This window comes from Sipha flava, unplaced genomic scaffold (genome assembly GCF_003268045.1).
Source record: "Sipha flava isolate LNK unplaced genomic scaffold, YSA_version1 202_pilon_pilon, whole genome shotgun sequence".
In the NCBI taxonomy this organism is placed as follows: domain Eukaryota; kingdom Metazoa; phylum Arthropoda; class Insecta; order Hemiptera; family Aphididae; genus Sipha; species Sipha flava.
Genome location: NW_020272797.1, coordinates 1,515,957 through 1,529,017, shown reverse-complemented (window position 1 = coordinate 1,529,017; position 13,061 = coordinate 1,515,957). Strand labels below are relative to the sequence as shown.

At 27.1% G+C, this 13,061-nt stretch overlaps 2 protein-coding genes across 3 annotated transcripts; one reads left to right on the top strand and one right to left on the bottom strand.

Annotated features, from left to right (window-relative positions):
* Positions 1-1,966: 1,966 nt before the first annotated feature.
* On the bottom strand, positions 1,967-4,679 carry LOC112682379 (ribonucleoside-diphosphate reductase subunit M2 B). Its single transcript, XM_025552955.1, has 7 exons — positions 4,307-4,679; positions 3,498-3,596; positions 3,253-3,438; positions 2,958-3,193; positions 2,663-2,891; positions 2,360-2,578; positions 1,967-2,304 (listed from the first exon to the last, which is right to left on the bottom strand). The coding sequence occupies exons 1-7, from the start codon at positions 4,361-4,363 to the stop codon at positions 2,143-2,145; spliced, it is 1,188 nt and encodes a 395-aa protein (XP_025408740.1). The 5' UTR covers positions 4,364-4,679; the 3' UTR covers positions 1,967-2,142.
* A 2,925-nt stretch (positions 4,680-7,604) lies between these two features.
* LOC112682380 lies at positions 7,605-10,065 on the top strand. 2 transcript variants are annotated; one of them, XM_025552957.1, is made up of 3 exons: positions 7,605-7,917; positions 8,871-8,996; positions 9,220-10,065. In XM_025552957.1, exons 1-3 carry the CDS (start codon positions 7,794-7,796, stop codon positions 9,435-9,437), a joined length of 468 nt encoding a protein of 155 aa, XP_025408742.1. In that variant the 5' UTR covers positions 7,605-7,793; the 3' UTR covers positions 9,438-10,065. The 2 variants fall into 2 exon arrangements, with proteins under 2 accessions (XP_025408742.1, XP_025408741.1); XM_025552956.1 differs by having other exon boundaries at positions 8,871-9,008.
* Positions 10,066-13,061: the final 2,996 nt, after the last annotated feature.

Here is a 13,061-nt window from a genome sequence, read left to right as displayed (position 1 = left end):
GGGGGGGGTGGAAACCCCTTACACCCTCCCCGTAACTACGCCACTGCTTATAATAATAATTAAATTAAATTAGGTGTTAGGTGATAATACAACACATATAAACACGCTGTTATGATTATTTGCGCCAACATTTCAATATTATCATAATTTATTTGTTTGACAAATCATGAACCAATATTATTACTTTATTATTATGTGTATCATTGGTGTTGAACTACTTTTGCGTAAGGAGCGAAGATTTTTACAAACCACCCATCCACCTGTTTTTTAAATACCCTTACATAACAAAAACGATCGCTTCGCTCACATTGTCACTACAAAAAACATATTAAACAACTAATTTGGATAATTGTCCTCTTTTTTTTATACTAAATGAATATTAAAATCCTATAAAAATATAGTATAATGCAGTATTTTTCATGATGATTGATTATCACTTATTTAACGGTTTTGATCAGTTACAGATGTAATTGGTATATGTAAATAAATTTAATAAGCTTAATAAAAATGAAAAGCTTCATTTTAATGCTAGTAATGTTATACCTTCATACATATTTAATTTGCTCAAGTCCCATCTTTGTTTAACATCAATTAAATAAACTATTAGCTAAATAAAACTTTATTTTTAAATACCAGGTAACTATATATTATAGTTACTTAATGTATAAGTATATTAAGATATTTCTTAATAAATAAATAATAATTTATACATTTAATAAGATATAAAGAGTTGTTACTTACTAGTAAAATTATTTAGTCTTGAAATATAATTTATAAACAAAAACACTACCTACGTCAACTCCGTGTAAAAAACGCTAAGTGAAAAAAACTTAAAGATAAATACTATAAAATGTGTGATATAAGGTGCAATCTAAATAAATGTCTAATGTGTAAAATGTATACATAAATATTTAATCCAAATTTAATAAAATTGGTTATTTATATTTATTTATTATATGAATTATTTTAATTAAAATTGGACCGAATTTAGTTTACTTGATTGGAAGATTCAGTCTTAAAAAGGTTTAGCCATGTATTAAGAGGAAGTCACACCAGCATGTGTTGTCTCCATCTGACATATGTACAATATAGCAAATTTGTGTTCACCGATTCAAATGTAGTGGTGTTAGCTTTAATAATAGTGTAAACTGACCTATAATTAAACTTTAAAGGAAAAACATTATCCGTGTTTTGTTGGTTGGTTTTTTTTCTATATTTTAATTTTTTAGTGAGTTATGTTTTTTTCATTGTTATATTTAACATACTTATAACTCACTTAAAAAATTAAAATATAGGAAAAAACTGACCAACAAAACGCAGATAATGTTCTTCCCTTAAAGTTTGATTATTGGTCAGTTTACACTATTATTAAAGCTAACATCACTACATTTGAATCGCTAAACGCAAATTTGCTATACTGTACATATATCAGACGGAAACAACACATGCGGGAGTGACATCTTCTTAAGTATTGTATATTAAATAATGTAGTCCCCATTAAAATATATAAATTTATTTCCAGCCAAGTAAACTAAATTTGGACTAATTTTAGTTAAAATAATTCATTAACCTTTGTTAGAAATTAACCACACGAATATATGTTCCAGTAGAAATAAGGTTATAAAACATTTTTTATATAATGGTTTAGAAATTTCAAACATTCAGTATGAGTTTTGAATACTAACTGGAAATATTAAGTTCTAAATAAAATGAACACAATATTATTATTGAGAATAGCTCTAACTAAACGGAAAAAATTAGAGGTCAAGCAAAAGTGAACTTTTATCATAAATAAGTAATATTTTTATTAATTAATTATAGGTCAAAATTAAACTATAAATAGAAGTATTAACAATATGGTATGTATATTTTGAATAATGATACTTTCCTCAGTGTATTTTTTTTATAAAACACAAAATTACGTTTAGAATTATAAAAAATTTAACATTACAACATATTTTACCACTAATAATAAATAATTTATTCATCAGAGTCTATTCACAAAAAAAAAAAAAAAAAAATAATAATAAAATACAGTGCATATGCTGTTTTTACGTTCAGTTATTAAATACTCTGCGGGAACAAATTCTGAAATTTTTTTAATTGAATCACTTAAAAAGTGTAGTAATAATTCAAAATAGTTTAGAAATCTTCATCAGTTATGTCCATTGTTGATAAATTAGGAGTTTCAGTAATGGCCACAGAAGCTTTTTGGTAATCACCAACTCTTTTTTCAAAAAAGTTTGTTTTTCCTTGTTGAGATATAAGATCCATGAACGGAAATGGGTTTAATGATTTGTAAATCTATAAATAGTATAATTAAAAATATGTTTAATATCAATTATTATCAAGTACTTACTTTAGCACAACCCAATTCAATTAACAATCTATCAGCAACAAATTCAATATATGTGGCCATCTTTTCACAATTCATACCTATCATTTTAACAGGCAAAGCATTTGTCAAAAAATCTTGTTCAATAGTAACGGCTTCACATATAATATGAATTATAATTTCTTGAGGAGGCTTCTGCACCAAGTGCTTAAATAAGAGGCAAGCAAAATCTGTATGTAAGCCCTAAGAATTATTTATATAATTATTAATTATTGAGAATTCAACAATATATTAATAAAATTATGTAAATAAAAATAAAAAATATACCTCATCTCTAGAAATTAACTCATTACTGAAAGTTAAACCTGGCATTAATCCTCTTTTTTTAAGCCAAAATACTGCAGCAAAACTTCCAGAGAAGAATATACCTTCAACAGCAGCAAATGCAACTAATCGTTCACCAAAAGTAGCATTGGTATCACCTATCCATTTAAGTGCCCAGTCCGCCTTCTTTTTTACACAAGGCATGGTTTCAATAGCGTTGAATAAAAAGTCTCTATTCAATAAAATGTAAAAGTATTAAAAATAAAACTTATTATTTTGCTGGGTTTCAAAAACTTACTTTTCTTTGGGGTCTTGAATGTATGTATCAATTAATAAGCTATACATTTCTGAATGTATATTCTCCATCATTATTTGAAATCCATAAAAACATCTAGCTTCTGTTATTTGAACTTCCTGAGAAAATCGTTCAACAAGATTTTCATTAACTATGCCATCTGAAGCAGCAAAAAATGCCAATACATGGGATATAAAGTGTCGCTCTTCATCAGTTAATTTGACCCAATCATCAAGATCCTAGAATTTAAAAATGTTTAGTAAAATAATTTAATATTAACTATAATATTAAAATTTACATTTTTTAAATTAACTTCTTCTACATTCCAAAATGAGGCTTCCTGTTTTTTATACATAGCCCATATATCATGGTATATAATAGGAAATATGACAAAACGTTTAGGATTTTCTTTTAAAATTGGTTCAATTGTACCATCAAAATTTGTTCTGTATGTATTCATTATATCTAAATAATTTGAATTTTTCTGTAAAATAAATAATTAACTGTATAAAATATGACAAACACAAATAAATTTAAAATTACCTGATCGTTATCTAGAGATCTAATTGGTGAAAGTATGTTGGAGTGTACCTCGTATAATACATGTGACGGCTTAACAGTTTTAGTTTTAAGAACATCATTCTGTAAACAAATCAGAATTAATTCACACACATTTTATATACAGAAAATGACAAAAACATACAGGCATAAACTAAGAAATTATTTCAAGGTAAACTACAAGTGTATATTGTTCATTCTTTTACTATATAATGTTATATATATATTATGAATATTATATGAATTTGACGTTTAAATAAGTATTATAAACTTATTACAATCAATCTATTTATATATGTCAATAGAGTAAATTTAAGAAAACTAATTAGAAGACAAAAGAATGGTTATGGAGGTATTTGGATTGCAAATTTACACATTTTTGGTGTCAAACGAGACAAACCAACATAGCATATTTTCATTTCACAGATCACACATAATAAGTATTTTGATGGAATGGGAAGAACTACATAATTAACGCATGCAGACCATGATAGACAAGAAGTCATGTTCAACTATAATTTAGTTATGTGAATCCATTTTGTATGATTTTTCTACGGTCCATCCTGCCGTGATATTACAATAGGACTGCCGAACACGTTTCTTTAGCCAAACTAGGAGTTCACCGCCACGTACCAACTTATCTAGACGATCGAGCTCGTAAAACGTTTAGCAATCGATAAAATTATTCACCACCGGACGCATAGCAAACTTGACGGTGACGCCGTAGAACAGACCCGAAAGATGATATGCAACCCGGTCGGATCGACATTATTAAAATAAACATTAAATTATACCTGCACTTGATGCGACGAGTTCTCCAATACGTTTTCCTTGTTGATCGTTGAATTCATTGCGTGCCGTTTTCGTAGAGAATCTCAGAAAAAATAATCTACAATGTCGTCGATGTCAGACGAGCGTTAAACGTTTTCGTAGAGAATCTCAGGAAAAATAATCAACAATGTCAACGACGTAAGACGTGCATTTAACGAACGACTGTGAAGGAAGTGTTCGTCGTCAAGTAACTATATAGTGATAGAGTGGCGGGGCAAAGCGGTTTACACACTTGTCGCCACCGGACGGTTGGACGTTTGTAGCGGGTCGCGGGGCCCTTGCTAGGGGGCGCGCGCGCGCAAAAACACGCGTACAAAGACCGCCAGATAATTTTGCGCGGTAAAACGTCGTTTTTAGCGGCAAACCAGGTTCTTTGTTTACATCGTGTTATCTACTTCGTTTTCGTTGACCAACCACAACATTTATGTGGACCAACTTTTGCTGATTTATTGATAAGAAGATAATTTCAGATTTGGAATTGGTGACCTGGCTGATTCAACTCATTTATAGACTTATAGTTCAGTTGTTTCAATACAGTATTGGTACTGAATTGCCAAGTCACTTACTTAGTGATTTGCTATGTTGGTACTGAATTGCCGAGTTGCTGATTTGCGATGTACTTATTCAATTCATTCAATTCACTAAAAAGAGTTGACTCTTGGAGTCGACTCACTCATGAACTACACATCCCTAATGATTATACATTATATCATATCATTAATTATTAGTGTAGCAAAATATTACCAAATTATGAAAATAATAGGTATTATAAACAAAATAAATTATTTACAAAAAAAGATTAATTTGAAAAAGTACAACCAAATAATGGAAAAATTATTTTATAAGTTATTGAGTCAGTTGTGATGTTTTTGTGACTTTTAAACTGACGAAGACAGGTAAATAAATTACATGACTATTCGTTATATAATAATTAGTTTTAAATGTACGAAGTAAAATAAATGGTAATTCCATACATACAAATATGAATAATAATAATCAGAAAATATATTAGATAAGAGATGGCCTGTTTTTGATGACGAGCAAAATTAATAGAATCCTGACAAAGGCATATAAAAAGTTTTTCTGAACACTTTCTAATTTTATGACCACACACATGTGTATGTATGTGTTACTCTTGGGTAAGTCTAAATTTCTATAACTATGGTTTTTTGACAAAAATCTTGATAAGAGTACAAATTAAGATTTAGGTAGGTATATCTTAACTAGTAATAAACAGTGTATCTATCTAAATTAGGGTTGCCATAAATTTATAAGGCGAAACCGGGATAAAACAAACACATATTGAATAATATACTTTTTATATAGTGTGTAAACACTAACTGAGAACACTCAATATCTTTGCGTGGAGACCTGAAATTTGAATTTTGATTTTTTGTTGGTTTTTATGACATAAAAATGTGTATTTTTAAGAGTTTTTAATTTTTTTTAACTTAAATAGACACGCGCGCACGCAATACAATTTTTTTCCTTAAATGGCAACCACCTATTTTAACCACTAATTATTTTTCGTCTATTTTTTTTTAATAAATTTTGGTAGTTAAACCAACTTTCTAAGGCCAAAATTGACCAAGTTACAGCAATTTAATCAAAAAAACTGTAAAATGCGCGCGATCTTAAATTTTTTTGATTGTAACTCTGAAAATAATTATTCTAGAATTCTTAAGGCTTGATATTTTTACTCTTATTTATCAAAGAGATATTTACACGTTATTATAATTTTAGCTACTGCATAATTTTCACTTTAATTTGGGTATGTATTATAACTTATAGTAGGAAAAAACCTAAATAAGCAGGCATGTTGTTTATTTCGTGACATTTAATGGATCTATTGGAATTTATCAACAATTAACAATAAGTTTAATTTTTATTCAAGTTACAAGTTTATTTATTAATTTAACATATAAGTTGTTCAAATTGTTGTCCTCCGTGTATTAAACATGATTCAGTGCAGTGGCGTACCTGTGGGGGAGGCAACAGGGGCATTTTCCTCCCCCTCCGAGAAATTTTTTGATGCCACAATGCAAATTAATTGTTCAGCTTAATTAATGTAAATTATAAATACTTTTAATTTTCACTGATTGTAATCTTGTTTGATATCACTTGTCAATGTAATATAAAATATCAATATTCAACTGAATTGGGATTAGGAGTGATGGTTACATATAGTCACTATTTTATAATGTGGTTATCATTGATATCAAGTGATCAACATGAATTTTAAGTATTTAGTAATAATTTATAATAAAGTTTCAGATTATATTATAACCATAAAAAATTATACAGTTAATTTATGTCCTCCCCCCCCAAAAATGTTTCACAGGTACATTACTGATTTAGCGCGCCGCATGAATTCTGTATTTTTTGCAGCAGTTAAGATTATATTCTAAGATTCCTTTCTAAGTTATGAATAAAACTATGGACAGGATGTTCTCTATTTAAAGTACCAAAAACAACGAAACTAACTTAAAAAATTATCTAAAGCAACATAAAAAAATTAATAAGCATACTTGGGAAACTATGAGCAAAAGTTTGTGCTGCATGACGTGCATTTTTTTGAAAATTAATGAATAATAAGTATTTAAATGTAAATTAACATGAACACATTTGGGGGTGCTAATTTCAAAAATGGGTGTGGTAAGCACATCCAAGCGCCCCCCTCCCAAATTGCGCCTAAGTGTAGGTATATAACATTCTTTAATCAATGTTTAGTATGTGTAACTTTGGAAATGTAACAATGTCATCCTATGCTATTATTTCATCTGCTCCCCGTGGCGTATTGATTCCCAATGAAAAATAAAACAAAAGCAAATTTCTTCAAAATTCACCCATTTAAAGTGACTTTAATATTTTTAAAATTAAATTAATTCTTATTTTGAGATATAAGCACAGATATACAAAACAAATGATATACCTGTGGACAGGGGCGGAGTGGCCCGCCGGGCAACCGGAACAATGCCCGGTGGCCTGGCTTGCTTATATAAGAAGTGGCTTGGTCCTGATATGATGAAAATAATTAATATTTAAAATATTTAGCTATTTTTGATGACTGTAAAAACAACGAAAACAAATTTATAATGTGATATGTGAACCACCCATTTATAAATAGTAAATACTTGATGTTGCGATAACTCGTTTTCTTATTATCGGTCGTCTTATTATAGTAATAGACAAGTATAACACACAATCAATAAATAGTTATTCAAACGGGTATATAATATTGTAATTGACACAAAACAACAAAGTGATTATGACTATGGTTGTAAATAACATCACTGGCTTGCATTTTTATTTAATAATACCAAATACCACAGATTATATTTGTAGTTTGTATAATCTGCGATAATACGATCAATACGGAATAAATCCAAACAAAACTGTAAAGTTTCAATAAGTTAATGTGCAATTTTCGATTTGTTTTTTATTTTCAATATGCATAAAAATTCCAAAAACAAGAACAAACGAAAAGGAGGACATGAGAGGGAACAAGAGAAAAATAAAAAGCTTTTGTCTGTGACTGGGCAAAAGTGTGAAAAAATTAATTCATATTTCAAAGGTAGGTATTGACGTATTGTAGTATGCAGAGTTGGGCAAAATAATATTATCTAGATAATTATTCGAATAAGTATAAATTTGAATAAAAAATATTCGAATTAACATATTTTCAAATTATTTGAATGATTATTTTTTATAATTATTTGAATTAAAATGTATTTGAATAATTTTCGAACATAATGCTAAATAATAATAACGATAATCCTAAATTTTAAGAGGACGTCATATCCGCATGACGTGTTGTCTCTTTCTTACGAACGTAAGACATTACAAATTTGCGTTTAGTAGATTCAATTTTATGCTGTTAGCTTTAATATTAGAGTCAATTTACCTATTATCAAATTTAAAGGTAATAATATTATCTAGGGCATCTCAGAGGCTTTTATTGATATCTCAATTTTGAAGTGAGTTATTGTTATGTAAAATATTAAAACTTTAAAATGCTCACAACTCACTTAAAAATTAAAATATCAATAAAAGCCTATGAGATTAAATTTGAATTCTTTACTTTCTAGTTTCTTCTTTAGTTTTATATTTGTTTCATTTATAATATTTTTATATTTATTCTAAATAAAAGAAGATATACAACCTTGAACTTAAAATATAATGCCTTGTCAATTATTATTTGTTAATATGTAAATGTTTTAATTACTAAAATACCAATTATATCACTACGATAAAATTACTGACAATTAATCGAGTAACTATGTTTAATATTGGTCAAGTAATTTTTCATTTGAATAATTATAATTAACAAATATTAGAATAATCGTGAAATAATCATTAAAATAAAATATATAAATAAAATTGTATTTAAATGACGCCCTACCTGGTAGTATGTTATTACTTTTAATTTAAATTTTTAATATTTTTTTTAATTTTTAATTTTTTAATTATTGTCAATGTGTATATGCTCATGCAAATAAGCTGATGGTATTACTTTTCTTATTTAAGAAGTTGGTGAACCTGTGAATGAAAAACAAGAAACTTTTAGCATCGAACAAAAAATTAATGATGTAGATCCAGGTACATTTAATACTAATAATGCTGCCATTTTAATTGTTGATAATCAAAAACAAGGTATTTATTCAAGTAATAATTTATAGTTATTTACTTTGAATAATTATAATTTGTAGTTTTTAATTTTTTTAGATTTTATATTAATGTATTTATTAATTTGTATTCATATAATTCATGAACTAGTTATAGTATAATATACTAATATACATAATTTATTATACTTAAATAAACACGAATAGACTAATATTATAGTAATATGCTATATTCTATATTATTTATTTAGGCTTGAATAAAAAACAACCGAATTCAACAATATCTGTTATTGATGACCACGTTGAAGCTAGTATTGATTTTGAAAAACAAGGATTTGAAAAATTTAAAAGACCGTTGCCTAATCATTTAGATTATTTCTTTAATGTTCATCCGATTCAGCCTATAGACCAAGCAAAATTTTTTCCATTTGATTATAAGAAAGTTTTTTTTAAAAAAATGATGCATTAAGAACTTGGTGTACTTATGACTTAAATGAAGGTAAACTTTACTGCTTAATTTGTTTAGCATTTGCTACTGAAAATAGTACATTCACTATTGGTATTAATGATTGGAGATACGTTCATCAACATATTAAAGAACATGAAAGTAGTAAAAATCATGATTGTTGTTCAGAAGCTTACTTTATCCATATCTATAAAAATGATATTGGGAATTTATTATTTGTCAACCAAAAACGTTTACAAAGAGAAGTGAAAAAATGTCATCAAGTACTTGACCAAATAATAAAAGTAATAAAGTTGATTGGAAAACGCGAGATTAGCATTAGAGGGAAAAGTAATGAAGCTGCTTACCTTCTTAATAATGAATTTTTGGATCATGGAAATTTTCTTGAACTTATTGTTTCGCTAAGCAAGTATGATGTTGTATTAAACGAACATTTAAATAAGGTCATAAAGAAAAGTCAAAAAAATCATGATAATGATTCAAAAGGCCGTGGAAATTTGGTTACATTTCTTAGTCATTATATTATGGATAACATAATAATCATAATTTCTAATTTAATTAAATCAACAATAACAAAAAAAGTAAATGAAGCAAACATGTTTTTAGTATTATTAGACACAACATAGGATGTATCAGTAATGGATCAATGCTCTATTGTCTTACGATTTGTAACTGATGGAATGATTAATGAAAGATTGATATCTGTAAAATCATGTACTGATTCTACTGGTAAAGGTATGATGAACCTTTTACAAAATGCATTGGAAATGGTTGGTTTGAATATAAGGCATTGTATTGGAAATTCCACAGATGGTGCCGCTAATATGGGAGGGGCATATAATGGATTTACATCTTGGCTAAGTGTAGCAGCACCTGAAAAAGTACATATTTGGTGCTATAGTCATGTACTCAACCTTGTAATTAGCGATGCAATCAAAAGTCCAATTGCAGTAGCTAATTTTTTTTCTTTAATCCAGTCTTGTGCTGTTTTTTTTAAAAGAATCATACCAACGAATGAACATATGGAAAGAAATTAGTGAAAAAAGATAAGTATAATAATCAAAAACGATTACAATCAATAGGTGAAACAAGATGGACAGCCAAACATACAGCATTAAAAATAATATTTGGTTCATATAATAGTACTAATGACAATGGAATATTGACTAATCGTATAATTGCTTTAAAAAAAATTGAACAAAAACCAAATTTAAACCCAGATATAAGATTAAAAGCCAGTAATTTTATTTCATTTTTCCTAAAATATGAAACTATTTTAATAGCTCATATGTATATGAAAATATTTCAAATCACAGGACCATTATTAAAATATTTACAAAACAAATGGTAACAAGTGCTTTAGAAAGTCTTAAAAATATCCAACGTAATATGGAAGATATAAAAAGAGTTAGTGATAAGTAGTGTTTGAAGTATGAAATATTTCACTACATGTTGAAATATTTCACAAAAACGTGAAACATTTTTTTTTTTTTTTTTGAAAACAAATTATAATGATTGTTTTTTATCAATTATTAATAGTACAATCCATGAGTTCTTGGTATAATCATTGATATTAGCAATATTAATGCAATGAGTGCCGTGGCTGACATATACTATTTATACTATATTAGGGTCTTGTTTTCGGCTGTTTATAGCAAAAATTGGTTTTTTCCCCAGAAGTGGCTTATCGTCGACGACGATGCAAGGATGGTTCTATTATTGTGAATTGTGACTAAATATATTATATAAGTATAATATTTATTACACAGTTGACAGTCAATAATTTATTATCGCAATCATAATCTTAACGTTATAAACTTATAACTTATATATAGTTTCTAACTAGAAAAATACGCATGGTTTATTATCATAAAATTATTATTATTATGGTGAATAGACGTCTGACGACAATAGTGTACCTATAGACATTTAATATTTATCATATAATCTTTTAATTTTTATAATAATTATTAGTGTACGAACATTTATCGACATAGTACGTTTATTTATCAATTTAAAAATGTTGAATACTATTTTGAATGTATAATACCAAAAAAAACCATCACTAATGAGTAGGTAATGGTTATTAGTGATTGGTTTCAGTAGTATAAAATTATAAAAGTAAATTATGACAATTACATACATAAAAATAAAACTTATTTAAAAAAAAAACAAAATTTATTAAAATACTGAAATATTTCATTGAAATATTTCATGAAATATTTCCTTTTTTTAAATTTCATGAAATTTTCAAACATTAGTGATAAGTATATAATTAATATTAATAATGAAATTGCAACTATGGCTGATTGTTTTAATTTAACTGTTGACGAAATTCAGACAGAATTTCAAATTAAAAGAATATCTAAGAAAAAGAAAATATTTAATTATGAAAGAAGATCTTATTGCTACCAATGCTACACCTGAAAAAAAATTTATAACTGAAGTATATAATATAGTATTAGATACGAAAATAAATAGAATGACTACTAGATTTGTAAATAATAATTCTTTATATTTTGACCTATCACTTTTATCTTCAAACAATTTTCCTCTTAATGATGTGCCTGAAAATGCGTTTTTAACATTGGCTAAAAAATTAAAACCATTTTTAAAATGTGATGATGGAGATAATCTTAAAGAAATAAGAAATTAACTCTCAGGTGAACTATTGAATTTCAGCAAATCGTGGAAGTATTTGAAAAACTCTCTAGAAGATGAATATCATGTCCATATTTTATCAAATGATATGAATGATGAAGAAGAGGAAGACTTAGAAAATCAATTAAAACCTTGCAACTCTACTTGTATAAATTGTGCTATTTGTTGTTACAGATTACTAGTTAAGTACAACTTATTTTTTAATGCATACAGCTTATAAATATCTGTCAACGCTACCAGTTACTCAAGTGTCCTGTGAGAGATTTTTTTCCACATTGAAGTACATAAAAAATAGACTACGGAACTAAATTTATGTTAACTTCAATTGAAAAATCACTACTCATAGAATTGGATAACAATGTCATTACTAATGAGCTGGGCAGTAAAAGTAATTTACTAAGCAAATTGTTATTGTAAAGTATTATTTAATAAATTTCTTAAAACAAGAAGCTTAATTGTTTTTATAATATACAATTATAAAAAATAAATTTCTATAGTAGTGATATATTTGTATAAATATAAAATAATACCTGTGTTCAGTTATAAGATTACTTAGAGGGAGTTTTTTGGTTCAAATACTTGATATTATAATGAATAAACATTTTTATGGTTGATACTACCTACTTTAAAATAGAAGCTAGGAAAAATATAAAATGTGTATGATAATAAATTGATAATATCTTCTACCAATATGTAGGATAAATAAAATGTTTTATGCTTTACCTAATCAAAAAATGGCTAGCACACATCTATCAATAAGACAATAAATGGTAAGAAATTAAATTTGAAAAAAAATGGCCTGAAATAAATTTATGTGGCCTGAAAATATCTATTTTTCCGGTAAGAATTGTTGAGTCATTCCGTCCCTGTCTGTGGACATGAGTCATATAAAATGTTGGCAATCAGTATAATTCTGTTTCTACCGGTAAAAAACCAATGTTATTATCGATTTTTAATTTTTTTTCT

Excerpts from the sequence above, each read along its gene's own strand:
- LOC112682379 (XM_025552955.1), bottom strand. The coding sequence starts at position 4,363 with ATGAATTCAACGATCAACAAGGAAAACGTATTGGAGAACTCGTCGCAT. Across the intron at positions 3,439-3,497 it reads GATCTCTAGATAACGATCAG|AAAAATTCAAATTATTTAGA; the intron begins GTAATTTTAAAT and ends TTTATTTTACAG. Across the intron at positions 2,305-2,359 it reads TTGAATTGGGTTGTGCTAAA|ATTTACAAATCATTAAACCC; the intron begins GTAAGTACTTGA and ends TACTATTTATAG.
- LOC112682380 (XM_025552956.1), top strand. The coding sequence starts at position 7,794 with ATGCATAAAAATTCCAAAAACAAGAACAAACGAAAAGGAGGACATGAG. Across the intron at positions 7,918-8,870 it reads AATTAATTCATATTTCAAAG|AAGTTGGTGAACCTGTGAAT; the intron begins GTAGGTATTGAC and ends TTCTTATTTAAG. Across the intron at positions 9,009-9,219 it reads AAAACAAGGTATTTATTCAA|GCTTGAATAAAAAACAACCG; the intron begins GTAATAATTTAT and ends TTATTTATTTAG.